This window comes from Mustela putorius, unplaced genomic scaffold (genome assembly GCF_011764305.1).
Source record: "Mustela putorius furo isolate JIRA1106 unplaced genomic scaffold, ASM1176430v1.1 tig00003846_pilon_pilon_pilon, whole genome shotgun sequence".
Lineage (NCBI taxonomy): Eukaryota > Metazoa > Chordata > Mammalia > Carnivora > Mustelidae > Mustela > Mustela putorius.
In genome coordinates, this window is record NW_025421999.1 from 339,554 (window position 1) to 367,200 (window position 27,647).

Sequence of the window (27,647 nt, forward strand, 5' to 3'; positions counted from 1 at the left end):
AACAATTAAAATATTTAATATTAAATGCAGCAGGAGTACTTGTTTCTGAAATTCTTTTGCGGAGTCCACAGTTATTTGAAGATACGTTTACCAAGTTGAAACTTGTGCTCACATACACATAGAAGCCTGTTGAGACTTCTTAATACATGAACTGAGATCGACTACTGAAAAAATTCACGAGGAAGGTTTTTTGGGGGTAGTAGTTGGCTATGAACATTCACATTTTATAATACCATGTAAACTGGAATATTCACATTTTATAATACCGTGTAAACCAGAAGAAGTTTTACCTGGATTCCTTGGAATTCGCTTTCTGCGGTCTCGGAATGCTGCACCTGATTGTAGGGCTTCTAGAAGATTATCCATCACACCAGTCTCATCACCCTCTGGAGGGAGGGAGAAATCAGAATTAATCTTAGAGCAATTAAACTACAGGAAAGTAAAGGGGAAAGCTCCTGTCCGATTATATAATATCCCTAAATTAAAGACATATATCTGTTTAAACATAATGGATGCTGTCACTTTCTGGCACCACAGACTACTTTGCTTATTATGCACCATTAAGCAAAATTCATGCCAATCCCACTGTTCTTTGAACTTGAGGACCTTGTCTTTTGTATTATTGATGACACAGTATGAAAATAAACAGTAGCTAATCAGCTACTGGGCCTTCCTGTTAAGATTCTTCTAAGATATTCCTAAGCAAGAAACCAATGACCTGGCTTAATGCAATCAATGTGTAGGGTGTGATCGGATGAAGAAGAGTTATACAAGATTAAATACTGATTGTATTAATACCTTCAGCATTCAACCACCATCTGTGATTATCTCAGAAGACACTATTTGCAAAAACACATTTGCATTCAATTCCTACCTAATCCATATCCTTTACCAATTTCAAGATGCTGACATTGTAGAAGGAAAAGGTGACCACATCATTTGAAAGGGTGCCTTTTACGTTTGAGAGACATTAACCAGAATCTCATCATCACTTTTTAAAAAAATTTTTTTTCATCATCCCTTTTAGAATGCTGTTGGATTTCTAAATTTTTCCTATGGGAAAAGAACTGTTAAGATTCCATAAGCAGAGTATTCAAAAGATGTACATGGAAATTCCTAATGCAAATGCATTTAAAACATTTTACCCTACTCTTATCTTTGACAATTCTGGCCCTCAAAAACACTTTAAAGATTTGTTAGAAACATTTGTCTCAAGGTATTTATTGTCAGAAATGCTACTATACTGTGGATAATCCAGAGAGAGCTGAGATCCATCTTTCTATCTGGTTTAGCGGATGATAAAAGTACCCTAACTAAGTGGTTAATTTGAGTGGTTGCTAAATGTGTGGGCCTGGGGTAGAGGACATTGGTAAGCAGAAGGCTTAAGAGAAGAAGAAGGCAGGAGCGAGGGAGAAAAGAACTGTTTCTGATGGTATTCTGAAGTTCAATTTAAATCCTTCTTTGTTTAAAGAACGACTATGGGGTATCATATCACACACACACGCACAAATATTCTCTTACAGGGCAAGAACAAGCTAAAACCTTTTTTGATTATGCCCTTTACTTGACTTGAGATTTTTTACAATGTTATATCAATCATTTGTTCTTTTAAAATGAATTCTCTAGGACATGATATTAAATAAAAACAAAGGGAGTAGAGAGGTTCTCAGGTCCAAAATTTGGTAAAAACAGGACAGATCAAAGGGAAATAGAGCCCCAGGGACTAACCAGGGAAGGGGGATTATTAACATTTAGGAATATTAAAGCTGCAGACACATCTGCACCATCACCTGCTCTCTACAGTACAAAGAAAAGAGGAACTGACAGTAGTTTGGCATGGCTAGAATGTACCTGGGAGAATTACATTTTAGGCAGTAAGCACTTCACATTTGTTGTATCTTTTAATCCAACTACACATTGATATAGGTATCATCTCTGTTTTTCAGCTGAGGCTACTGAAACTTAGAGTTTAAGCATCTTATTCCAGATCACACAGCTAGCATGTGGAGGGGCCCAGGTATGAGCCCATGTCAATGTGACACCAAGACCAGCTCTCTTTGCATGAAGCTAATAAAAGACAAAATTTGGGAGGCATATGGTGACCAAATGATAAAAGAGCATAATTCTATGATATGGGTTTGAGCATTATTCTATAATGCTCAACACTCTCAATAGATATATAATGTAGGCCAAAAACATGAGCTGCATAATTAACTTTAAACTTCCTAGGAGTCATATTTAAAAAACAAATAAAAACAGATGAAATCAATTTTCATATATTAAGTAAATGTTTAACTCAATATATACAAAAATATTTATTTTTTAAAGTGTTTTTATCAGATTAAGTCTCAGAAATCCAGCGTGTTTTTATTTTAGCACATTTCACTTAGACTAACTACATTTCAAGTGCTCATTACCTATATGTGGCTAGTGGCTACGGTATTGGGAAACACAGCTATAAGAAATAGAAAGTGACTTGATTAGACATTCATTTTAGAAAGACTTGCTGGACAGCACTGTGGAGAATGACTCAGAGTATGGTGTAACAGAAGGCAGAAAAATGGCTAGAAGTATAGTGTAATTGTCGAAGAGATAAAGAAGTGAACTAAAAGGATAGAAGAACAAATGGAGAGGGTGGATACTTTGAAGGTCTTAATACAGTTAATAAGACCTGGCTGAGGGGGCGAGATCAAGGGTGAGGGAAGGAATCTAGATCACCAGGGATAAACAGGTGAGAAAATATGATTATTTTTTGAGGAATATTTAAGTAGACATATCTAGTAAGCAGTTAGAAATACGAATCTGGAACCCAGGAGTGAAGTCTGGGTTGAAGCTAAAGATTTGGGTACTATTGGAAGATGGGTGAGATCACCCAGATATACCATATGAAAAGAGAAGACATTACAGGATGCAATTCCCGAGGACCCTAATTTTTATTTTATTTTTTAAAAGATTTTATTTATTTGAGAGAGAGAGAGAGAGAGAATCATGAGCAGGGGGAGAGGCAGAGGGAGAAGACGACTCCCAGCTGAGAAGGGAGTCTGATGTGAGACTCCATCCCAGGACCCTGGGATCATGACCTGAGCTGAGGCAGATGTTTAACCAACAGAGCCACCCAGGTGTCCTGAGGATCCCAATTTTTAATAGACAGTCAGTAGAAGCAGAATTACATAGAAACATGAAAGGAATTTTTAGAGATATAGAAATATAACCAGAAAAGAAACATAGTATAAATCAATTTCATGTATCCTTATAAAAACAGTCATTATAAAGATTGCAGAGAAAAATAAATATATGTATAAAAGTAAAAAAAAAAGACTACAAAACAGTATGTATTTATTATTTTACATAAATAATATGCAATTATTAAGTTTTAAGACATTAAAAATTATAACAATGACATAGATGTCATTTCATTAAAATTCTTCAATGTAATGATACTGTGTAAATATTAAAAATGGAACAAATATGATATAGAGAGGAATTAAAAATAAATCCCTTTACTTAATTAATGGTTGTCATCTGAACACACCACTCGTCAAAATATTATGCTAGATCACTTTTCTAAACCATTTTTTTTGTTAGTTTCCCCCTCCTGCTGAGGAGCCTTTTTAGACACTTTTTCCTAATTGTCCTACCATTAAAATTCAATATAATAGATTTACTGTATAATCTGTTTATATAGTGTGGCCCTTTGGAGAGCCATTAACAATTGTAATATCCAAGATTTTTCTCTGCCTACCTGGCAAGAACCAATATTCATCCCCTTGGGGTGATACTGTCCCTGCTGAGAAGGCATGTGTAGATGGTTCTACTAAAAAAAAAAAAAAAAGGGCCAGGTCTTTGTAATTATCACTGATGTATTAAAGGAAAGTAATATAGGTTTCAGTCTACTACTACTTTATCATTTGCTTCGTAACTTTTCAAAGAATTGAGAGGTTTTCATTAAATACGTAACTTGAAGGAATGAAGGTTTTACAAATACATCTTAGAACAATTTCATATTTCAGTTACTCTTCCTAAAACAAAATAGAAGTCAACATGATCATTTGAAAGATGTTATCCTTCATTTTAAATGAATTTCAGTGAAATCTGGTATGTGACTGAATTGTGTGAGACTGATAATTCACTTAGAATTTGCAAGTTCACAGAACCATTAATTCTTACTTAGATGTGATCTATAATGAGTAGATGTTTTTATTTTCTGTTTTTTGGTCTATGAGGTCAAACTCAGGGAAAAAAATGTGTATTTTTCATTGAAAAGGAAACTAGTTTTATTGAATTACACAGAAAACTGTGTTTTCCTATAATACTTATTTTACTCAGTGAAAGAGTATCAAGGAAAAAAATGGTAATGTTTTTAGGCCCTAAATGGTAATACATGGGCATGTCTGGGAAATAAAAATTCAGAGGCAACTTTCTAACATTTCATCCTGAAATTAGATCAGAGATAAGTATTAAGGAGGTAGAGTGGTTACAAGCAGTCCAGTGGGGCCCTGTGTGAACTATATATGTTGGGTAAAATGAAAGGGATGCGTTGTACCTTCCCTTTCATGTTCCCAGTGGTGTTGGTCATTCAGTGGACACAGAATGTGTGCTGATTTCAATTCTCATCATCACAACACACACATCACCTGTGTTGTGTTGACTTAATTTCCCCAAAAGAGTTTGGAGATGCCATAGGTTAAAATTAGCACTAGGTAAATAAAATATCTCTGGTACACCTTTGTGCAAGACTATTCCGTAGTGGTTGCACAAACTTATTTAGAGGCAATTCTCTGTGGGTTTCTCACATTTCTGCATACTTTGCGAGCATAAGCATTGATGACCTTTGTTCTGAACTATCTTTTCAAGACTGTTTTTGTAATCAACAGACTTGAAATACACAGTGTCTCCCTTCAGAGCAGAGGGTTAAGTGTAATGATAGATTACAATTCCCTACAGAGTGTTCATTTCATTTCATTATAGAAGATTTGGGTTCCCTAAAACTTGGGTCCTCAGCAGTAACACAAACCCACTGTGTGCATAGCATCCACCTGAACTCACCTTGGTGTTGTCACTCAGGAATTGGAAGGTATGGGAAAGCAGTATGAACATGAAGCTCACACTGCTGGCTGTACTGTGAATAACAAGAATTCTTTGTCTCTGACCCAGGAGTCTTGTTATATAAGTGTCCCTGAAACTTTGGCAAGCTTACTTGTTAGCGTATAAGTAGGATAAAATTTCTGACCCTTCACAGTTTTTGAAAATACTATGAGATCTCCTTTCTTTTTATCTAACATTTTTAATTACAATATCCCTTATTCCTCTAAGAACTAACACTTCTTGTCTCGAGCATTCCCATTAACTAAGACCCAACTCCAGTTTATTACTTCTCAAAAATGACTAAAGTTTATTACTTCTCAAAAATGACTAAGCTGTATTCCCTCTCTCGCTGTCTCTCTGTCAAATAAATAAATAAAATATTAAAAAAAAAGTTGATCTGTTCAAAAGTTTAAGAAATTATCAAAAACCAATCAGTTTAAAGTGACCCAAAAGAAGCAAAAGGCTTCTTACTGAAGGTAGGACCCTATCATGTGAGATAATATGTAGATTATATAATTAAAAAAAAATAAATCTATGGTCTCTGTGGAATAGAATAGTTGGGAAAGACTCATGGAAAAATTAGAACTTAAGTTCAGCCTCTGAAAACATTACATTGAAAAGGTTGCATAATGACTGGTTGGAGAACACTAAAATCTAGATTTATTAACTCCTAGCACACACATACATGCTCACTTGCTCTCTGTGTGTATATCAATTTACAAATACTGTAAAGTATAGATCTTATGCATACATTTGATGAATTTTCACAAGTACCTACAACGATGTAACTACTACCACAAGCAAGACATTGAAACTGTCCATTACCCCCCCGTAAGATCCCTCTTGCCTCCACCACTTAGAGGCAATATTTGCTCTGATTTTTATCATCATATATTAACTTTACCTGTTCAGATCATATAATTTTAAGAGGGTAAAATATGTCAAGGTTGTTTTGAATAAGTAGAGCTGTCTGAATCAAATACGTACAGTCTGCATGATAAGCCATGGGAAGAGAACATAGATGAAAGGTACAGGAGTTATAGCTGGATAGATTAGATCAGAGCAAAGTTCTAAAGGGCTCTGGGTATTAAAATAAGAAACCTGAACATGCTTCAAGGGACACTAAAAAGGCAGCACAACAGTGACATGAGAAAGGTAACATTTAAGGTCAGCCTCAGAGAAGTATACAAAATGGACCAGAGTGGGAGAGAAATCAGTTATACAAGAATACAATTTAATTTACAGTGACAAATATTATTCTGCCTATAACCCTGGGCAAAATTTTGGCATTACTGGTGAAAGACTAAATAGGAAAGTAAAATTGGTTTTGTGAGCAAGGTCATGACCAGTAGTAAATGGAAGTTGGCAGGATAAGAAGGCAGTGATAAGTAGAGTACAAGAAAAATCAGTGTTAGATTAAATCTTTTTCACTCTACATATTATGGTCCAGATTAAGACAATGCTGCAAGATGCATGGATTTGTAGATCGCACAAAGTTGGAAGATAGCTCACCTACCAAAAAAGAGGTAAATAACGTTTCTTCTCTGGGATCTTAAAAAACAGCTCTTACAATTCAACAAAGTATAGGTAATAGACTAAGGCAAATACAATATGGTCAAAATAACACAGTGTGCTGCAGGACCATAGTATCTGTTAAGAGTTAATACTAATACCATAAATGAGTCAGAAAAGAAATCAAACCATGTATCAACAGATATGACAAAGCCTGGGCAACTTGTATTTCAGTCTAGAAAGCCTACACCTGATGGGAGGTTTTTGTTAGTTTGTAGTTGGGAAGTTTTTGTTAGTTTACAGTTTAATTAGAAGTGAGTGAAGAATGGAGAAAATGACAATTTGGAAAATCAACAGATGGTAAATAAGATAATAGTCTATGAAGTTATTTACGGCAATGGCAAATATTTAAGAAAATCAAGATACAACTCCAAAGAGATTAAAAGAGGATATACATAGAATGTATAAAGGTTTAAAGAAAATAATGAAGGCAGATGTTCCTGTTGAAAAGAAGAAAACTTTTACAAGGGAAAAAAGGACACAGGAGCTCAAAAGAAATTATCAGAAACCACAGGATGAGCTAAGGGCAGTGTAGTAATTACATTACGTGGCACTAGAAAATTTGTAAAACAAAACAGAAAAATGTTATGCTCCCAGGTTGAAGACTAGAGCAATAGTACCTACCAAAGAGCAAAATTAACCTGAGAGCAATTAAAGTTAAAAATACAGGGAAAATGTTGGTTAGAGAGTTAATTTATTCTGTTATCTCATCTCCTTGCCAGAACAGGTAATTAACAGTTTCCTATAGTGAGGTAAATCATCAGACCCTAGATAAACTTCATAGTGAATACTACTCTTCTTTAACTGTTAAGGTTAATGTTTTAGTACATTTTGTCAGGAAATAAATACTATATTAGGAATCACAAGATAAATTGATATTCTTCTCTAAAGTGATGAATGGTGGGGGATGAGGTGATTTCTACCCAAGTATCTACATGGTAGCTGCTACCTAAGTTTGTCAGGGTAACTGAATTGAGAAGTTAACTTTCCCTGATGTATCTGTAACTAAGAAAACTTGTTAACACAAATGAATGGATTTCTAATGGTAGAGTTATAGTGAAGAAACTTTTTTGGCCTGGGGCACATTTCTGGAAATTTGCCTATGGTAAGACAGCTTGATATTAAATAGCCGTTAAAGAATAATGTTTATGCATATTCATTTTTTTCCTAGTTACCTGTATGCTACAAGATTGGGAGAAGGAAATTACACGTCCTAAAAATAAACACCCAACAAACCTGAATGTTAGCACTTACCGTAAGATTACTATTGATGCCTCTGGTAAAATATCTCACATTCAGTATTTAAATAATTAATATTTCACAGGAATCTTTGAAACACTGTGTGTATCTTATCAAAATCAATCATTTACTAAGGTCATGGAATACTTGTGAAGGGAAAATTATGCAAAAACAAACTTGGGAGAAGAATCAATTTAAGTTAATTCAAAACCATCCACCAAAGGAAATCTAATCTACTTTCTGAAAAGATGAAAGAAAGATGTTTTTTGGAAGTAGGAATTAATAGTATCAGTGATTTATTAAGAACTTCTCATATGTCAGGCCTGTTTTAAGGGATTTAAGTTGAATCCCCCCACCAACCTATTTTCCAGGTAAAGAAATTGAAGCATATTTAGGAGAAGTAACTCATTCAAGGTCACAGTTGGGAGCATTAGAACTTGGGAACAAAAAAAGAACGAGAGAGTATGTTTCTAGAGATGGTGTTGGCAAACTATAGCCCTAGAGGTCAAGTCCAATCTACCACCTGTTTTTGAACAGCTCACATACTAACAGTGGTTTTCACATTTTAAAGGTTTTTTTTTAAATGTCTAAAAACATTTTAAAGGTTTTTTAAAACAACAACAACAAAAAAGAGAATACTATTCGTGCTCCATGAAAATTTCAGTCCATAACCTTCATTGGATGATAACCATGCTCATTCAGTGTGTATTGTCTATGGCCACTTTCAGGCTACAACAGCACAGTTGAGTAGTTATGACAGAGAAACTTTGGCCTATGAGGTCAAAAATGCTATCTGGTCCTTTACAAAAAATGTTCTTGACCCTCGCTCTAGAGTATGCATAGTCAATATCAACTTCATGCTGGTCTAGGCACCTGTGGAGATCACAATTAGCCTCTGAGATACTGAAGTACCTTGGCAACCTCCATATCAGTAAAACAAAAGTTCATCATTAATGGAAAGTAGGAAGGAACATAAGCAGTCAATATCAGCCTTCCTAAAAATGAGATACTTTCATGTAGAGGGCCAAAGCCAAGAATGAGACAGGATAATGAAGCAACAATTATATATATACACTTCTATGTGGATATATATTTAAGAGTCCTTAAAGTATAGTTCCAAAAGAAAAGTTACAAAAAGAGAAGGGTTTTTTCCCAAAGGTCAGTGGGAGACTTGCTTTCCATGTGCTGATTTCATGCATGACTGACAGGGAGTAATTTTTTTTTTTTAAAGATTTATTTATTTATTTGACAGAGAGAGATCACAAGTAAGCAGAGAGGCAGGCAGAGAGAGAGAGGAGGAAGCAGGCTCCCTGCCGAGCAGAGAGCCCGATGTGGGACTCGATCCCAGGACCCTGAGATCATGACCTGAGCCAAAGGCAGCGGCTTAACCCACTGAGCCACCCAGGCCGCCCGACAGGGAGTAATTTTAGCTTCCTTACAGAAGACCTCGCTCCTTATCTATGGACTTCAACCCGTCTGTCATATCACAATACAGTACTGTACAATAAGCCTAACCATCTTCATAAGAAATATAAACCCATGACCAGGATGGAGGAGAGGGAGAGAAATAGTTTTAGCTTCCAGAACACCATCATGAGGCAAAATATTTACTTGTATCTTCTTTAGTGCCTAGTACAGATACAAGGTATGTGTGGGATAAAAGTGACTTTTCCAGAATGGTCCTTATGAGAATACAGTCAAGCAAGTTATTTTTTTTTTTAAAGATTTTATTTATTTATTTGAGAGAGAATGAGAGAGCATGAGAGGGGGTAGGGTCAGAGGATGAAGCAGGCTCCTCGCTGAGCAGAGAGCCCGATGCGGACTTGATCCGCAGACTCCAGGATCATGACCTGAACTGAAGGCAGTCACTTGACCAACTGAGCCACCCAGGCACCCAGTCAGGCAGTTTTCTTTTTTTTTTTTTTTAATTTTTATTTAGTTATTTGACACAGAGAGAGAGATCACAAGCAAGCAGAGAGGCAGGCAGAGAGAGAGAAGGGGAAGCAGGCTCCCCGCCGAGCAGAGAGCCCGATGCGGGACTCGATCCCAGGACCCTGGGATCATGACCTGAGCCGAAGGCAGCGGCTTAACCCACTGAGCCACCCAGGCGCCCCCAGTCAGGCAGTTTTAACAACTGTCATTCACCATAGCAATAGTGGCAGCCTACCACTGAGCATAAAAATGTTGTACGGGCTGTTATATGCAACTGATGAAACACTAAATTCTGTCTCTAAAACTAATAAAACAAATGTTGTAAATGAGGGAGCAGATACTCTTAATCACTGATGCTGGGAATATATGAAACAAGTGGACAGTTCATCAGCTGCAAGCCCAATTTTCAAATTTGGTGTTCTCCTTCCTGTGTTTTCTAGATTCTATAGAGTCAACTCTTCAGCCAGGAAGGCAGAGGAACTGAACTGCTGCTTATCTATTTTTAAAGTACAAGTAGTTTCATCTTGTGTATTTGGGTGTATTTTTCTGACCACATATTTTTGAATGCTCAGAGAATATACACTCTTACAAACTCATTTGTTATTACAACTACCCCCTTTCAAATTGAGGACCATATCATATTGTTTTTTTAACATGGTGATATTTTACACTTTTACTTTAAAAAAACCCAAAAACCAAAAGCAATTTGTAAAAAGCCAGGTATAACCAACTGGTTTATGTGTAGTCTCAATTCAGTAAAGGTACACACATAAAATTGTTTTTTGTTTTTTCCATCACTGCTCCTAGACATGTAATGTCCAATCTCCCTTTCATGTCTCTTAATGGTATTTTAGCAAGCTTCCATAATGGTCTGATTGTAGTTTAAATAATAATTTTATATTTGCTTCAAGGTGTTTCTGTCCCCCATTCCTGGTTAGTTTTTTGGACCCGGGTATGTGAAAGGGAGAATGGGTAGTATAATCTATTTCTCCACTTCTCCCCCACCATACTCCACTCTCATGGAGTAATTAGATCCACTACTGGGGTGGAGCAAGGAGGAAGGAAAAGGAAAAGAGAGAATTTCTTTTATTTAACTGGCTACTGTTATACTCCTCTTGATGAACATGTTAGATGGCTTACAAAAAACAAAGGTGGGGGTTTAGTGTAAGGATGTATGCAGAAATAAAGAGGAATAGAAAAACAGCTTTCAGCAGCTACATGGTCAGGCATCATGAAGAACTGAAATACCATTCAACATACAATCATGACTAAACTTCTAGCTACAATAATAGCCCTAGTCATCTGTTAACATTACTTTATTACCTTGATGTCCACTCACACTTACCCATGTGCATCTACTCTTATTTATTTTTATTTGCTCTTCTGCCATTTGTGAACTAATTCTCTTTCTTTGTGTCTTTGAATCCAAACTCCCCAAGAAAAAGAGTTAAATAGTTTCAACCAGTACATTATAGACTTTTGGGAAGAGTATTTATGACAGGTCATCTCTTCTGAAATAGATCAGCCTATAGATGGTTGTCCTTGAGTCAAAAATCAATTTTGGGACCAATCTGAAAGTAGGGGAGGATCACATGGTACAAAACATAGTAAGCAATTCTTAAGAAGCTGCCTATTGCCACTTGGCTCCAAAATGGAGCTGAAGGTATGTACTTCTGATATGCATTATCCTAACTCAATAGTGTAATTTACACTGATGTTTCAAAATGGGAGAGAGACAGATTTACCTTTAAGCCCTGATCTAAATCCCTCAATAAATTCTAAAGAGGAATTCAATAATCTGCTCCAGGAGAAAACGCCAGTCTGACTGGATACTTCCTGGATACTTTCTCAATCAACCAGAATGATTTGTCTACCCAGCAATCTCATTGCTGTCTCCTGATGGAATGGAAACAAATTGCTGAAAGATATTAGAAAACATACCAATGTGTCACTGGTAGTCTGTGGCCTTTCTGTCTCTTATACAGTGGGAAATGATCAATTTCAAGGCTTTTAGTTCCTTTCCATGATGGAGATGCCTTAATTTGAATCCCTGCTATCAACTCTTATTTCCACTATAGGCCCAAATCATCGGCTACTTCCAAATAATGTTATTTACAAAATTTCCCATCACCTTGGAAAATGTGTACTAAGACTATTGTAATCATCTGCAGAATTCCCCACCCAACCATATTCCTAGTGACTTTTCATCCAAATTTTCTCATTTCTGATTATTCCCCAGGCCTGGAATCTTCATCTCCAAATTCAAACAGTGACTAAGCTGTACCACTTCTTTACAGCCTGTAACTCACAGTCAGAGTTTTTCTCAACGTCTAACATTCATCCCTTAATCTGGACAACTAATAATGAATCAACTTGGGGAATTCTGTTTCTAATCTTTCCTATTACTAAACTCTAACTCTAATCACACTATCCCCTTTCCCAAGATTCAATGCTCATCAGATCCAATAACTCCAATGGCCTTATTTATTATTGGCCTTATTAATATTTCCAGAATAGTAGCCTTATTAATTATTTCCAGAATTTTTTTCTTTGGCTCCTCCAACCATCCAGCCTACTTCTCTTTATCATTCCTGATACATATCCTGAATGTTCACATCTGTATGTTTTCCCTCATGTACCTAATTTAAGAAATAAAAGATTAATGCAAATTCTAAAGAAAAAAGCAACAACAAAAAAAGATAAAGATAAAAAGATTTATACTTTCAAGTTTAAATGGATAGAGCTTTTAGACAGATTATTATATGGATATACTTAAGCTCACCAGATCTATTCACGGGATCAAGTTCACAGTGAGTGTTATAGAAATGAATGACCTAAATTTAGGTAATTTAGATAATTTTTACAAATACATATTAACAATATTCTACTCTAGTAAATAATTAAATTTTATATAGATCTTAATTATATGCTTTACTAAATTAAAGGAAGTTTTTCTCCAATAGAAAAACAATTCATTTCCCAAAATAAAAAAATTCCCTAAGGTAGATATTCATAGTAAATTTAACATACTGCTACTACCGTTTAACTGAATTCAACCTTTAAATTAAAATAGAAGATATATTAAAAGTAATATGGTAATTATATATTAAGTGGTACTGCCTTTTGGTGTTTCAAACAATCAAGGCAACAGTCATTAACCTCTTCATCACTTTACAATGTTCATCTGGGGAAAAAACGGCTCTTCCAAGTTCAAATTTTCTAAAATTGAAACCCACAGAGCTCCTAAAAACATAGGGCAATAAAGCATAGGGTGCTTCATTAGAGGAAGTCTATAATTACAGATTACTGAGTAAATAATATGGATGCCACTGAATTACATAGGAGTCAATCAGAAGAAAACAGTATGGAATTACAAATTAAGCACCAATATCCCAGAGATATAATTATGTCAATTTCTGAATATTATGTGGTTCTTTTAAAATAAATTCATTATGGATGATAACTATGCTTAAATAACCTGCTAAAAGCTGGTTTTAAAGCTTTAAAAATACTGGCATTTAAAGAATGTCATTCCTTGGAGCTTAATTTCATAAGTGCTTTATTTTAAGTTGATGTGTCTACTTGACCTCTGCATTGAGTTTTCTTTTTAAATTCAAAAACTCCCATGGTTTGCATCATATACTATTTTATGAAATAGCTGTGTCACTATCTAGCTATTGTTGTGTAATTCCTGTTTGTAAATATTGTTATATTTTTATTGAAAATAGACACTTAATTTCTTGCTTGGATTTAGGTAGAAAAGATTTACATTTTCACAATTGTTTCAACCAGGTCTCTTCTTGGGACAGGAGGCTCCGAAGTGGAAAGCAGGTAGGACTCAAGAACAGTTCATCAGTACTGCTAAAATCATACCCTCAGCACACTCCTTATTTAATTTTTACTGCTTCTTTCTAGCTTTCAACATGTAAGTACTGGGCACTTACTCAGCAAGTATCACTGTGCAAAACAACTATAAGGCATCCTCTTGAGATGCACTACCACAAATAGATAAACTGTTTATTTCTTCCACGTAGTCTGATTTAAAAATTAAGAGAATTTTTTTTTTTTTTTGCTAGTAAGCAATCTTGCCAGTCAAACTAAGTAAAATGAAATACTCTCTAAAAATCTCTACTTACTTGATGCATAATATAGCTGAAAAACAGAAAGGAAAATACTGTAGCTTTTTGGCTGTTAGAATAATAATTTAGAACAGCCTACTTTTCCCATTATGTTTTGAGAATGGCTCAACTGTTTACAGAAGCCAGTTTCTATCATTTAGAAAATCAAATTGTTTTTGTATAGTCCATATACTGATAAATTTCCTCAAATAAAGATGTTATAAAGGGAACAACTGCTGATTTTATTAAGTACAGGATTTTTTCTTTTTTTTAGAATTTATTTATTTATTTGATAGAGAGAGATCACAGTAGGCAGAGAGGCAGGCAGAGAGAGAGAGGAGGAAGCAGGCTCCCCGCTGAGCAGAGAGCCTGATGCGGGACTTGATCCCAGGACCCTGAGATCATGACCTGAGCCGAAGGCAGCGGCTTAACCCACTGAGCCACCCAGGTGCCCCAAGTACAGGATTTTAAAGACTATGATTATTTTGCCTGTCCACTGAACAGAAATAACTTTTAATATTTTTAATTATTTCCTCTCTTTTAGATAAGTAAAAAATATTCAAAAACATATCTGTTCCTCTTCAAAACTGTGGCTAAACAATGGTATCTACCAAAAGGAGGGAGAGTGGTATCTGCCAAACACTCCTTGGCAAAGATTTGGGACCAGGCAATACTTTGTTCTTTTTATGATTTGTTCACCTAAACTCATCAGTAAAATGTGCATACTATCAGATTTCACTTAATTCTTTATTTCCTATTTATAGCCTAGATCAACAGGGGAAAATTACAATCTGCAAAGAAATGATAAGGGCAATTTTTCACTTAGCACTTCTGAGCCAGTAATTTTTAGTATAAGAGGAATTTATCCCCCTCTTTTAGAAGGAATACACTATTGACGCTTTACGCTGATGACGCTGATGATATATGGAATCCTGGTTCTTCAACAGGATTATGATTTCTATTTCAGGGAAAGGAAGGAAAACATTATGATTTCTTAAAGCAATTACCTATATTGTGAGGTTTTTACATTTGTTTTAGAAAATAAGTACTCACATTAGCACCGTCTTCAACAAAGAAGGAAAAGTATTACTCAGAGAATCTCATTAATTGCTGAAATTTTTGTATCTAGTCTAGAGTAAGCTATGTTCAGGTGTACTCTGAATTGGGGAGTAAAGGGAGGAAGAGGTCACTTCTACCTCAAAGTCAAACCTGGAGGAGTCAACATGTGCTGGATGGATTGGTCATCCTCACTTCAGAGGTGATCTGGTACCAGGTAGCCTTGTTAACATGCAGCTTTACCCAAGATATCGTACAACAAAGTTTCTTAATCTCATTAGAATGACTAGGGCAGGGGCGCCTGGGTGGCTCAGTGGGTTAAAGCCTCTGCCTTCAGCTCAGGTCATGATCCCAGGGTCCTGGGATCGAGCCCTACATCGGGCTCTCTGCTGGACAGGGAGCCTGCTTCCTCCTCTCCCGTTCTGCTTGCGTTTCTGCCTACTTGTGATCTGTCTGTCAAATAAATAAATAAATAAACTATTTTTAAAAAATGACCAGGGCATATTTACTTGGAACAATAATAAAGAAAATGATAGATTAATCAACCATGCTACATTTTCTCTGAAGAAATACTATGTAAACATAAGGACTGCATCCATAGGGGACCAGGCTACTGACTTCATTAAGGTCTGTCTCCCAGTGTGGCCTTGCATGAACAGGGAGTGGGTTCTCGTATTTGAACTCTCCCTTTTAGTGCCAAAAGTCTGTTAGAAAAGTCTCTTCAATGTCAAACTTAGCCAGTAAAGGATCAACTATGACAGAGTATGAGTTTCATATATAATTAAAAGGGGTTTAGTAGGATATTTTTTCTGTTTTGAGAATTATATAATTATTATTAGATTGAACCATATGGGCCTGCCATTTTTATAGGCAAAAAAAAAAAAAAAGGCCAAATAGCAACAATTTCATATGGTTCAAACTAATATTTAGGCATATAATGAAGTCATTTGAACTATTACCAGTTCTCTAAGAAAGTATTTTAAAATAGAAGAGGGACAGACAAAAGTGAAAGATGACATGATACAAAAGTCTGTAACAACAAAAATATGCATTTAAAAATATTTTCTAAAATGCATAATTTCAAAGACACAGTCTTTCTAATAGTTCCTACATTCCATAACTCCATCCTCCATGCTTTAACTTTGATTTGATAGAAGATCAAGATAAGCCTGTGCTCTACACATAGTCAGCCCATCTTTTCAGCTATTATCCTCATGATAGAGACATTGCCAATTTTTCACTGAAGTCTATAATTTCTGGTCTTTCCCTAAAGCTTAGGAATGGTTGTGTAAGATCTCCTAGAACTCTTTCCCTTGCCCCCACTCCAGCACAGGGATACAAGGGAGCTTATCTTGTCATTTTAATGAAACATCTTTGAGGTATGATTTCACTGGGGAGAGATTTAGAAATCAAAGCTTAAGTAGGGCTTGTGAAAATAAGTTATGCAGTACTGAGCAAAACGCAATGTCTAAAACTCGTTTTTTCTTCCTCAGCCAGCATTAATGAATGTCAAGCTTTTATATGTTAGTTAATATACTTGGAGATAGAGAATACATGTTTGTTTTTACAAGACCTTGATACAGCCAGAACTCACTGAGAACTGAATAAATAAATCTACTCATTATAGTATTTTTTAGAAGAAAATTCAGCAGTATTTGCAAAATAAAGTCAGATTTTTTCTACTGTGAGCACATGGAGTAACAACTGCTTCAATATTACCTAGAATATCAATATATCTGCCACATTTATACTTTCTTATTAATTATAATTTTATTTTTGTGCATTGTAATTTATCAAACAGGAAAACAAATCATCCATCTCAGTTCAATCAAACATCTAAATACATTTTTCATGTTCTTGGTTGACTTTTATTAATGTCAGAGAATGCATTTTCATAAAAGAAGGACCTTTCACGTTCAAAATTCAATCTTTTCTCCTAACATGTCCAACATGACACAACATATGGTAAATAAAATTATTTCAATAAATATGAGAGCCAATGGACCACTGAGGAAAACCCGGAGCATGTGAATATACTGAATACTAAAGAGGGTCTGAGGAGCGCCTGGGTGGCTCAGTTGCTTGAGTGTTTGACTCGTGGTTTTGGCTCAGGTCATGATCTCAGGGTTATGACAGCGAGCCCCATGTCAGGCTCTGTGCTCCCACGGAGTCAGCTTGAGATTCTCTTTCCTTTGCTCTTTGCTCCCCGCTCTCTCTAAAATAAATAAATCTTAGAAAAATAAAGAGCTTCTGAAACATATAAATCATTGAAAAATTTTTTAAAGATTTTATTTATTTTTGTGAGACACAGAGCACAGATGGTGGCGGGGGAGGAGCAGAAGGAGAAGCAGACTCCCCGCTGAGTAGGGAGCTCCATGAGGAGCTCCATCCCAGGATACCAGGATCATGACCTGAGCCGAAGGCAGACGCTTAATGGATTGAGTACCCAGGCGCCCAAATCATTCAACTTTTAAGGAAGTTTTTCTTTGATTTCATTCGTTCATTTTTGATGAAATAAATTCACTGACTCATTTCATGAATTCATGAATTCAAATGAATTCATTCATTCATTCTTTCAATTAATAATTCAATAGTTTCTCATTAAAAAAGAGAGACATATTCAATAATAATGGTTAGCCAAGATATACCTATATATCAGAAAGGGCTGACAACTGGACAAATGTTGATTACATGGTAGAATATACTAGTTAGAAAGCCTGCTTTCTATTTTCTCAATAATATAATTAAGGTTAGGTTTAGAAATAAAACACTTTGTCTGAAGTAAAGGAATAAGACATGTCAAGTAACCTCAATAAAAATAAAGAGCCATACCAGCATTCAAGAACAATGGAGCTTGTGAGGAATGTAAGTGCAGCTGGTGTTTCCCTGGACATTCCTCATTATATAAGGATTATTGGTGCTATTACACTTTTCTTCTGGGACATTCAGAAACATGCTGTCTAACCATTTGTCTTACAGAGTTATATATAGGCATACCTTGAGGCAGGGAAATGGCCCAGATAATCTAAAGAGCATCCTAGTTTTTTATGGAAACCAAATCACAGAAAACAAATTCAAAGGATTGATAATACTCTAAGTGAACTTAGTACCAAGAGCAAAAAGACCCAGGAATAATGTTGCAGAATGAAATACTATAAGCCTTATATATTGCTTACAGAGAACCTGGTATAAACTATGTGTAGATATGATACCTTAAGCCACTAGGGATTAAAAAAGAGAAATAGGAATCTCTTTGGCAAAACATGTGAGAAATTTAAAGCTGTTTGCTCAGAGTATGTAAAGCACTCATCAGAGAAAAATGTTCAAACCTACTTTAAGAGAGATGAAAACTGTTTAATATATCAGAAGAGGGCTGAAGAAATCATTTCTTGATAGAGGTTCTCATAGGAAAAGCTCCCTTTTTTATTTCCTACAGAGATCATGCTGTAATTGATGAGAACAGATAGTTATTTTGAAATAAATAAAAGAGATCATTTGCAGGAAGATATATTTTTTAGATATAGATTCTTGCTGAAAGAGTCTCACTTTTATTCAGGTTCAAGTGTTCATTTGTTCCATGAACAAAAGGGTACAGATTTTGCTTCTTTCATTAACTGTATTACTTAGGCAAAACATAGGGACATGTTTGTTATCTGAAGCACATATGAGAACACCCATCAAGTGTAAACAAAAGGCTTTAAAGAACAATAAGGATAATTAAAGAACAAGTATACCAATACTTCATAACTGATATAAGATATTCTTGGTCTTCACTAGATGTGTTCTGAAGCAGTTATATAATCCATTATCTATCTCCCTCCCCACAACCAAGGAATTCTATTTTAATATAACAGGGACATTGCTACTTAAGAAATTCTTTGGCAGTTCATTTTATGAACCACGCACACACAATACAAAACACAAATGATCATTCTTTAGTAAATCAGTTGCTTGAGTTCATTTTGGTATACCGTAGCTTGAAAAACATGATGGTATCCATCCATCAAAACATTAGACGAAACAAAGACTCTGCTGAGTTGCCAGTAAACTTACAATACCAAGGCTATCCTCCTACCTGTCACCCAAAAACACCTTGATTCTGATTGATTCTGTCACTAACAGTAGTTTCAAAAATTACAGGCATGCAAAGCTTAGAAGATAAGCCTCTCACGTTTTCACGTATAATAATTTATTATGACTAAATTTAAATAATTAAAAACAACTTTAAGCGCTATGAATATGGAGAGGTATAGTAGAAAGAGCAGTGGGCTGAGGCAGGCTCTACTCCAGGCTCTCCTATTTACACTAAACTGGCTCTATGACCTTGAGCAAGTGCTATTTATGTCTCAGGTGTCACACCTGTAAAATAAGATGAGTCGAGTCATTGGACTGTAGGGTTCTTAAATGTTAGCGTGTATCAGAATCACCTGTAGTTTGTCATAACACGGATTGCTGTCCCCACGCAATTTCTTATTTAGTTGGTCTGAGTGAGGCCAGAAAATATGCATTTCTAATAAATCCTGGATTACACTAAAGGCGCTGGTCCAGAGATTACACCTTGAGAACCAGTTCCCCAGGAGAATGCCAAGAACATGAAGTGCAAGGATCTGGCTGCCTGCTGCCATATGGTTCCTGAGGTACCTGCCAAAGTGTCACAAGGTATCCAAAAAAGCTGCAGTATTCTTTCAAAGGCAGAAACTCAAGCTGTATAATGGCAGTACACTGGCCTGTCAATTAGCAACAGGAATGAGGTGGGGGGGGGTGCAAAAGGGGTGGGAGCTATACTTAAAAGATATCTTTGCTAATGAGTTCATCCAGTAAAACCATAACCCATATTTACTTGTTAGCATATTGAAGTAAAGCTTTACTGATCTCACATATTTCCACACCCACCAAAGCACACAAAACAACTATGAATATATGTTTACAAAGCTAAGAAATAAGGTTAAGTTTTATATACTATTTCTTATCACTCCTCCTAGATAAACACTACTTTAATATCAGTAAAATAAGGACATGCTGATCCAAGCATCTATATTATTGAAATGTTCCTAGAAAATTAGTAGTTATTAGCTATTGCTGAATGGCACATTCTGGTGTGACAAAAACACACACTGTAGAAGTCTATTATAAAACTTGGAATTTTACATTTCCAAGAAGGTTTTGAATCAAACAGGTGTTTTTTAGAAATGGAGTGAAAGCAAAAGAGGCCCTCCTATTGTGCTTAATATAATTGTGAAAACACAATGTAGAGGAAAATATAAAACATAAAGACACTGCTTAATTCCTTTCAAACAGAAACTAATTCACTGAGGTAGTTCTCGCCACCTTATTTATATATCAGTTTGCTTGCAAATCATGATGTCACCCATCAGGAAGCAATGTATCGGAAGACTGAGATACTGCAACAATCCCAGAGAAGGGGAGAGATGCAACAGAATGATAAAAACTCATCATTAACTTAAAAAATCCAGTTTTGTAGATAAATATATAAAAGCATTACATGGGAATCAGCAACTAGTTTCAGAAACTGCCTATGGGCAAGAAAGAGCAAGAGTGGGATCAAGAGCAAGCAAGAGAGAAATGCTTGTAACAAAGGACTTACATTTTGTGAACTGAAACTTGGTATTTCGTATTTCTTGACTACCAGAAATTTAGAGATGCTGACTTCCACATAAAGGTTGCCCTTGCCTACAGTATTTGTGAGACAAGCTCCTTACTCCCTGCCTCTCAAACAAGCAAACAAAACAAAACAAAACCCTGACATATGGCCCCATTTTCCATTTCAATAATACATTTAATAATACTTTAGACATACTACTGTCTTGAGTAAATGTGATGACACCTCCAGAATACAAATTTGTGGTTTTATTTTGGTATGTAAGCTCCAGTTAGTCCCTACTTACTTTGTCTTTAAAGGACCACATTCTTCAGAAGAAGTGTTAACTACTTAAGTCCAGGGCAAATGATATCTTCTCCCAAGGTTACAATTATCTATGGTTTCAAAAGGAAGAACACAGACATTTCCTTATAAAGATGTTTACTTTGTACCTCTGCAGTCTTAAGAGAGGGGATGAGGGAGGATGGGCTAGGAACCCTTTACCACCATCCCCTTAACTACCTCTGAGGAAAGAGGTACTTTTGGGGGGTTTCACTTGCTTGTCAGGGTTAGTCAGGTGAAAACAGAGTTTCCAGCTTGCTTGAGCCACAGGAACTTACACTAGATTACTTAAAACAAACAAAGACACACAAAAAAACAAGGCTTCATGTACTGCAGGGGATGAAACGTAGTTACACTTAAAGCTTAATGTAGCCATCATCTACCTCTATACCTTGATCTCCATTTCCTCTCAAAATATGCTCAGATAGCCCTTAGAACTTTGAGTGAAGAAAAAGAGATGCAAAGAACAGTATAACAAGAGCCAACAACATAATGGATTCCAGTTACCCCAGACAGAGCTCTAACTCAGAACGAGGTGCTTCAAACAAGAAAAGCAGTTTTTAGAACACGGGGGTAGGGGGGAGAACACTGGGAAGGACACAGGGGAAGCGGTTTCATATACCATACTGAAGTTCAATAGAGCAAGGTCAGTTAAGCACTCTGTCCTGAGACACACAAATCTTTCATTTTCAATTGCTTTCAAATAAAAAGAGAGAAACCCCTTTTCAAGTTGCATTGTTTAAATGCAACTACAGCTACTCTTGTCTAGCAAAGGCCAGGCAAGCTTTCTCTACTGATACTTTTCAAAAAAAACAAAAAACAGAAAACAAACACTTAATTGGCAAAAGAAAGCAAGTGCAAAGGGTTCTGACAAAAGAGGCCTACAGGGAACAGATTTTCCTTTCATAGAAATATTGTTCCAGAAAATCAGAGGCAGTAGAAACCCAAATCAGAATGTGTAGACATTAGTGAGATAAATAGGGAATTTTAAAAAGTTCTTCTACTTCACTCAACTGCATAAAATTATTAGCTTAAAAACTGGGATGGGGGAGGAGACAAGAGGTGGAGAAGCAGACTGCTGAGAAAACATCAGGTAGCAGGAGATCAGCTAGATAGCTTATCAAACCACGCCAAACACCTACAAATCCAACAGGAGATTGAAGAAAAGAGCAGCAATTCTAGAAACAGAAAATCGACCACTTTCTGAAAGGTAGGACCGGTGGAGAAGTGAATCCAAAGGGACGGGAAGATATACCGTGGGGGGAGGGGCCAGCTCCCAGCAAGCAGCGGAGCAATGGAGCACAAAATCAGAACTTTTAAGTCTGCGCCACTGAGGGACATCATTCCAGAGGCTAAACCGGGGTGAAGCCGACACGGAGAGAGCATGGCCTCAGGTCCCGCGGGGTCACAGAAGGATCAGGGGTTTCTGAGTGTCGCAGAGCTCGCAGGTATTAGAGCGGGGAAGCCGGCTACAGAGACAGAGCCGAGGAGTGAGCTCTCAACTCGGGCTTACCTTGAACCAGAATCCGTGGCACAGGCCACTGCTCTGTGAGTGGGGACCCCACAAGACCTAGGGAGAACCCCCAGAAGAGGTCAGAGATCTGCAGGGTTCGGAGACTCCCGACGAGGCTGTGTGCTAGAGACAGACATGCTTGGTCACAGACTGGGTGAGCTCAGAGCACAGCCAGAGGCCAGGGAGAAGGGAGTGATTGAGCGTCTTTCTCCGAGCACCGCCAGAGGCCGGGGAGACGGGAGTGATTGAGCGCTTTTCTCTGAGGGCTCACTGAGGAGTGGGGACCCAAGCTCTCGGCTCCTCTGGGCCAGAGGTTGGGAGGCTGCCATTTTCATTTCCGTCCTCTGGAACTCTACGGAAAGCATTCAGGAAACAAAAGTTTCGGAAAGCAAACCCGAGCGGATTGCTTAGCCTGTCTCCTGATATGGATGGTGCAATTCCACCTCGGGCAAAGACACTTGAGAATCACTACAACAGACCTTTCCACAGAAGATCAAAAAGAAATCCAGCCAAGACCAAGTTAACTTACCAAGGAGAACAGTGGAATTCCAGAGGAGGAGAAAGCAAAGCATGGAATTCATGGCTTTCTCCCCATGATTCTTGAGTCTTGAAAAGTTAATTTTTTAAAATTTTATTTTTTCTTCTGCTGAATTTTCTTGAACTTTTACCTTTTCCTCTTTTAACATTTTTTCCAAGGTTTATCTTAACAATACCTCTCATTAAAAAAAAAAATCTTTTTGAACCTTCACTATTATAGTCATGTTTTATCCTTCATTGTATCTAACTTTTTTTACATACACACAGGATATCTTCTTCTAAAAAAAAAATTGGGATACAACTTCTAATCGTTCAAAATATACCCTAAATCTAGCACAGGGCTTTGTTCTGGTCTCCAGCCTGAGCAAATTCTCTCCACTTTCTTTTTATTTATTCTCCCAACCAAATTATTTTATTAATTCCTTTTTTAGATATTAAAAATTTTTTTCACCTTTATAGGCATATTCCATCCCTTCATTGTGTTTACCCTTATATATGTTTTTTATTCTTTAAAATTTTGGGAGACAGTTTCTTCTAAGAGACCAAAATACTTCCAAAATTAAGTGAATGACCCTGATCTATTCACAAGTCTAATATATATTTTTTTTCTTTTTCATATTTTTCTTTTTTTAAAATTTTCGTTTTCTGAACTTTTTACCCCCCTTTCCCACGCCATGATTTGGGGTCTCTTCTGATTTGGTTAAAGCATATTTTCCTGGGGGCTTTGCCACCCTTTTAGTATTTGATTCACTCCTTCATATATTCTTAACTGGATAAAATGACAAGGCAAAAAACTCACAACAAAAAAAAGAACAAGAGGCACTACTGAAGGCTAGTGACTTAATCAATACGGATATTGGTAATATGTCAGATCTAGAGTTCAGAATGACGATTCTCAAGGTGCTAGCCGGACCCAAAAAAGGCATGGAAGATATTAGAGAAACCCTGTCTGGAGAAATAAAAGTTTTTCCGGAGAAATAAAAGAACTAAAATCTAACCAAGTTGAAATTTAAAAAGCTATTAATGAGGTGCAATAAAAAATGGAGTACCTTACTGCTAGGATAAATGAGGCAGAAGAGATAATTAGTGATATAGAAGACCAAATGGCAGAGAATAAAGAAGCTGAGCAAAAGAGAGACAAACAACTACTGGACCACAAGGGGAGAATTTGAGAGATAAGTGATACCATAAGACAGAACAACATTAGAATAATTGGGATTTCAGAAAAAAAAAAAGAGAGAGAGGGGAGCAGAAGTTATATTGCAAAGAATTATTGTAGAGAAGTTCCCTAATATGGCATAGGGAACAAGCATCAAAAACCAGGACGTGCAGAGAACCCCCCTCAAAATCAGTAAGAATAGGTCCACATCCCGTCACCTAATAGTAAAATTTACAAATCTTAGCGAAAAAGAAAAAAATCACTAAAGCAGTCTGGGACAAGAAGTCTGTAATGTACAATGGTAAAAATATTAGATTGGCAGCAGACTTATCCACAGAGACCTGACAGGCCAGAAAGAACTGGCATGATATATTGAGAGCACTAAACGAGAAAAACATGCAGCCAAGAATACTATATCCAGCTAGGCTATCATTGAAATTAGAAGGAGAGATTAAAAGCTTCCAGGATAAACAAAAACTGAAAGAATTTGCAAACACCAAACCAGCTCTACAGGAAATATTGAAAGGGGTCCTCTAAGCAAAGAGAGACCCTAAAAGTAGTAGATCAGAAAGAAACAGAGACAATATACAGTAACAGTCACCTTACAGGCAATACAATGGCACTAAATTAATATCTCTCAATAGTTACCTAGAATGTAAATGGGCTAAATGCCCCAATCAAAAGACACAGGGTATCATAATGGATTAAAAAACAAACAAACATCTATATGTTGCCTACAAGAAACACATTTTAAGCCCAAAGACACTTCCAGATTTAAAGTGAGGGGGTAGAAAACAATTTACCATGCTACTGGACATCAAAAGAAAGCTGGGATGGCAATCCTTACATCAGATCTATTAGATTTTAAGCCAAAGACTATAATAAGAGATGAGGAAGGACACTGTATCATACTCAAAGGGTCTGTCCAACAAGAAGATCTAACAATTTTAATTATCTATGCCCCTAACATAGGAGCAGTCAATTATATAAACCAAATAATAACAAAATCTAAGAAACACACCGACAATAATACAATAATAGTAGGGGACTTTAACACTCCCCTCACTGAAATGGACCGATCATCCAAGCAGAAGATCAACAAGGAAACAAAGGCCTTAAATGACACACTGGACCAGATAGACATCACAGATATATTCAGAACATTCCATCCCAGAGCAACAGAATACACATTCTTCTCTAGTGCACATGGAACATTCTCCAGAATAGATCACATCCTGGGTCATAAATCAGGTCTCAACTGGTATCAAAAGATTGGGATCATTCCCTGCATATTTTCAGACCACATTGCTCTGAAGCTAGAACTCAATCACAAGAAGAAGTTTGGAAAGAACAGAAATTCATGGAGACTAAAGAGCATCCTTCTAAAGAATAAATGGGTCAACCAGGAAATTAAAGAAGAATTAAAAAAAAATTCATGGAAACAAATGCTAATGAAAACACAATGGTTCAAAATCTGTGGGACACAACAAAGGCAGTCCTGAGAGGAGAATATATAGCAATACAAGCCCTTCTCATTATTCACCATGACAAAGTGGGATTTATTCCAGGGCTGCAAGGTTCATTCAACATCCAAAAATCAATCAGTGATACAATACATTATCAAAAGAAAGAACAAGAACCATAGGATACTCTCAGTAGATGCTGAAAAAGCATTTGACAAAGTACAGGATCCCTTCTTGATCAAAACTCTTCCAAGTGTAGGCATAGAGGGCACATACCTCAATATCATCAAAGCCATCTAAAAATATCTTAAAAAAAAAAAAGAAAGCCATCACAAATATCACTCTCAATGGAGAAAAACTGAGAGCTTTTGTGCTAAGGTCAGGAACACGGCAGGGATGTCCATTATCACCTCTGCTATTCAACATAGTACTAGAAGTCCTAGTGTCGGCAATCAGACAACAAAAAGAAATTAAAGACATCCAAATCAGCAAAGAAGAAGTCAAACTATCACTCTTTGCAGATTATATGATACTATATGTGGAAAACCCAAAAGACTCCACTCCAAAACTGCTAGAACTTGTACAGGAATTCAATAAAGTATCAGGATATAAAATCAATGCACAGACATCAGTTGCATTTCTTTACACCAACAGCAAGACAGAAGAAAGAGAAATTAAGGAGTCAATCCCATTTACAATTGCACCCAAAACCATAAGATACCTAGGAATAAACCGAAACAAAGAGGCAAAGAATCTATACTCAGAAAACTACAAAGTACTCATGAAAGAAATTGAGGAAGACACAAAGAAATGGAAAAATGTTCCATGCTCAATGACTGGAAGAACAAATATTGTGAAAACGTCTAAACAATCTACACATTTAATGCAATCGCTATCAAAATCCTATCCATTTTTTTTCAAGCAACTGGAACAAATAATCCTAAAATTTATATGGAACCAGAAAAGACCTCGAATAGCCAGAGGAATATTGAAAAAGAAACCCAAAGTTGGTGGCATCACAATTCCGGAATTCAAGCTCTATTACAAAGCTGTCATCATCAAGACAGCATGGTACTGGCACAAAAACTGAAACACTGATTAATGGAACAGAACAGAGAGCCCAGAAATAGACCCTCAACTCTATGGTCAACTAATCTTCGACAAAGCAGGAAAGAATGTCCAATGGAAAAAAGACAGCTTCTTCAACAAATGGTGCTGGGAACATTGGACAGCCACATGCAAAAATATTAAATTGGACCATTTCCTTTTACCACACAAGAAAATAGACTCAAAATTGATGAAGGACCTCAATGTGAGAAAGGAATCCATCCAAAACCCTTGAGGAGAATACAGACAGGAACCTGTTTGACCTCAGCCGCAGCAAGTTCCTCCTAGGAACAGCGCCAAAGGCAAGGGAAGCAAGGGCAAAAATGAACTACTGGGACTTCATCCAGATCAAAAGATTTTGCACAGCAAAGGAAACAGTTAACAAAACCAAAATACAACTGACAGAATGGGAGAAGATATTTGCAAACACATATCAGATAAAGGGCTAGTATCCAAAATCTGTAAAGAGCTTAGCAAACTCTACACCCAAAGAACAAATAATCCAATCAAGAAATGGGCAGAGGACATGAACAGACATTTCTGCAAAGAAGACATCCAGATGGCCAACAGACATATGAAAAAGTGCTCCATATCACTCGGCATCAGGGAAATACAAATCAAAAACACAATGAGATATCACCTCACACCAGTCAGAATGGCTAAAATTAACAAGTCAGGAAAGGACAGATCCTGGCAAGGAAGCGGAGAAAGGGGGACCCTCCTCCACTGTTGGTAGGAATGCAAGCTGGTGCAACCATTCTGGAAAACAGCATGGAGTTTTCCTCAAAAAGTTGAAAATAGAGCTACCTTACAACCCAGTAATTGCACTACTGGGTATTTACCCTAAAGATACAAACGTAGTGATCCGAAGGTCACATGCACCCGAATGTTTATAACAACAATGTCTACAATAGCCAAACTATGG

The 27,647-nt window shown here is 36.5% G+C and overlaps 1 protein-coding gene across 6 annotated transcripts in view; it reads right to left on the reverse strand.

The window, feature by feature from the left end:
- The window catches only part of DIAPH2 (diaphanous related formin 2), a 980,096-nt gene that overhangs the window by 159,591 nt on the left and 792,858 nt on the right, over positions 1–27,647 (reverse strand). For all 6 annotated transcript variants that reach the window (XM_013047536.2, XM_004775974.3, XM_013047535.2 and 3 more), the window contains one exon: positions 291–386. In XM_013047536.2, coding sequence (XP_012902990.1) covers positions 291–386 — 96 coding nt within the window. The remainder of the gene's footprint in view (positions 1–290; positions 387–27,647) is intronic.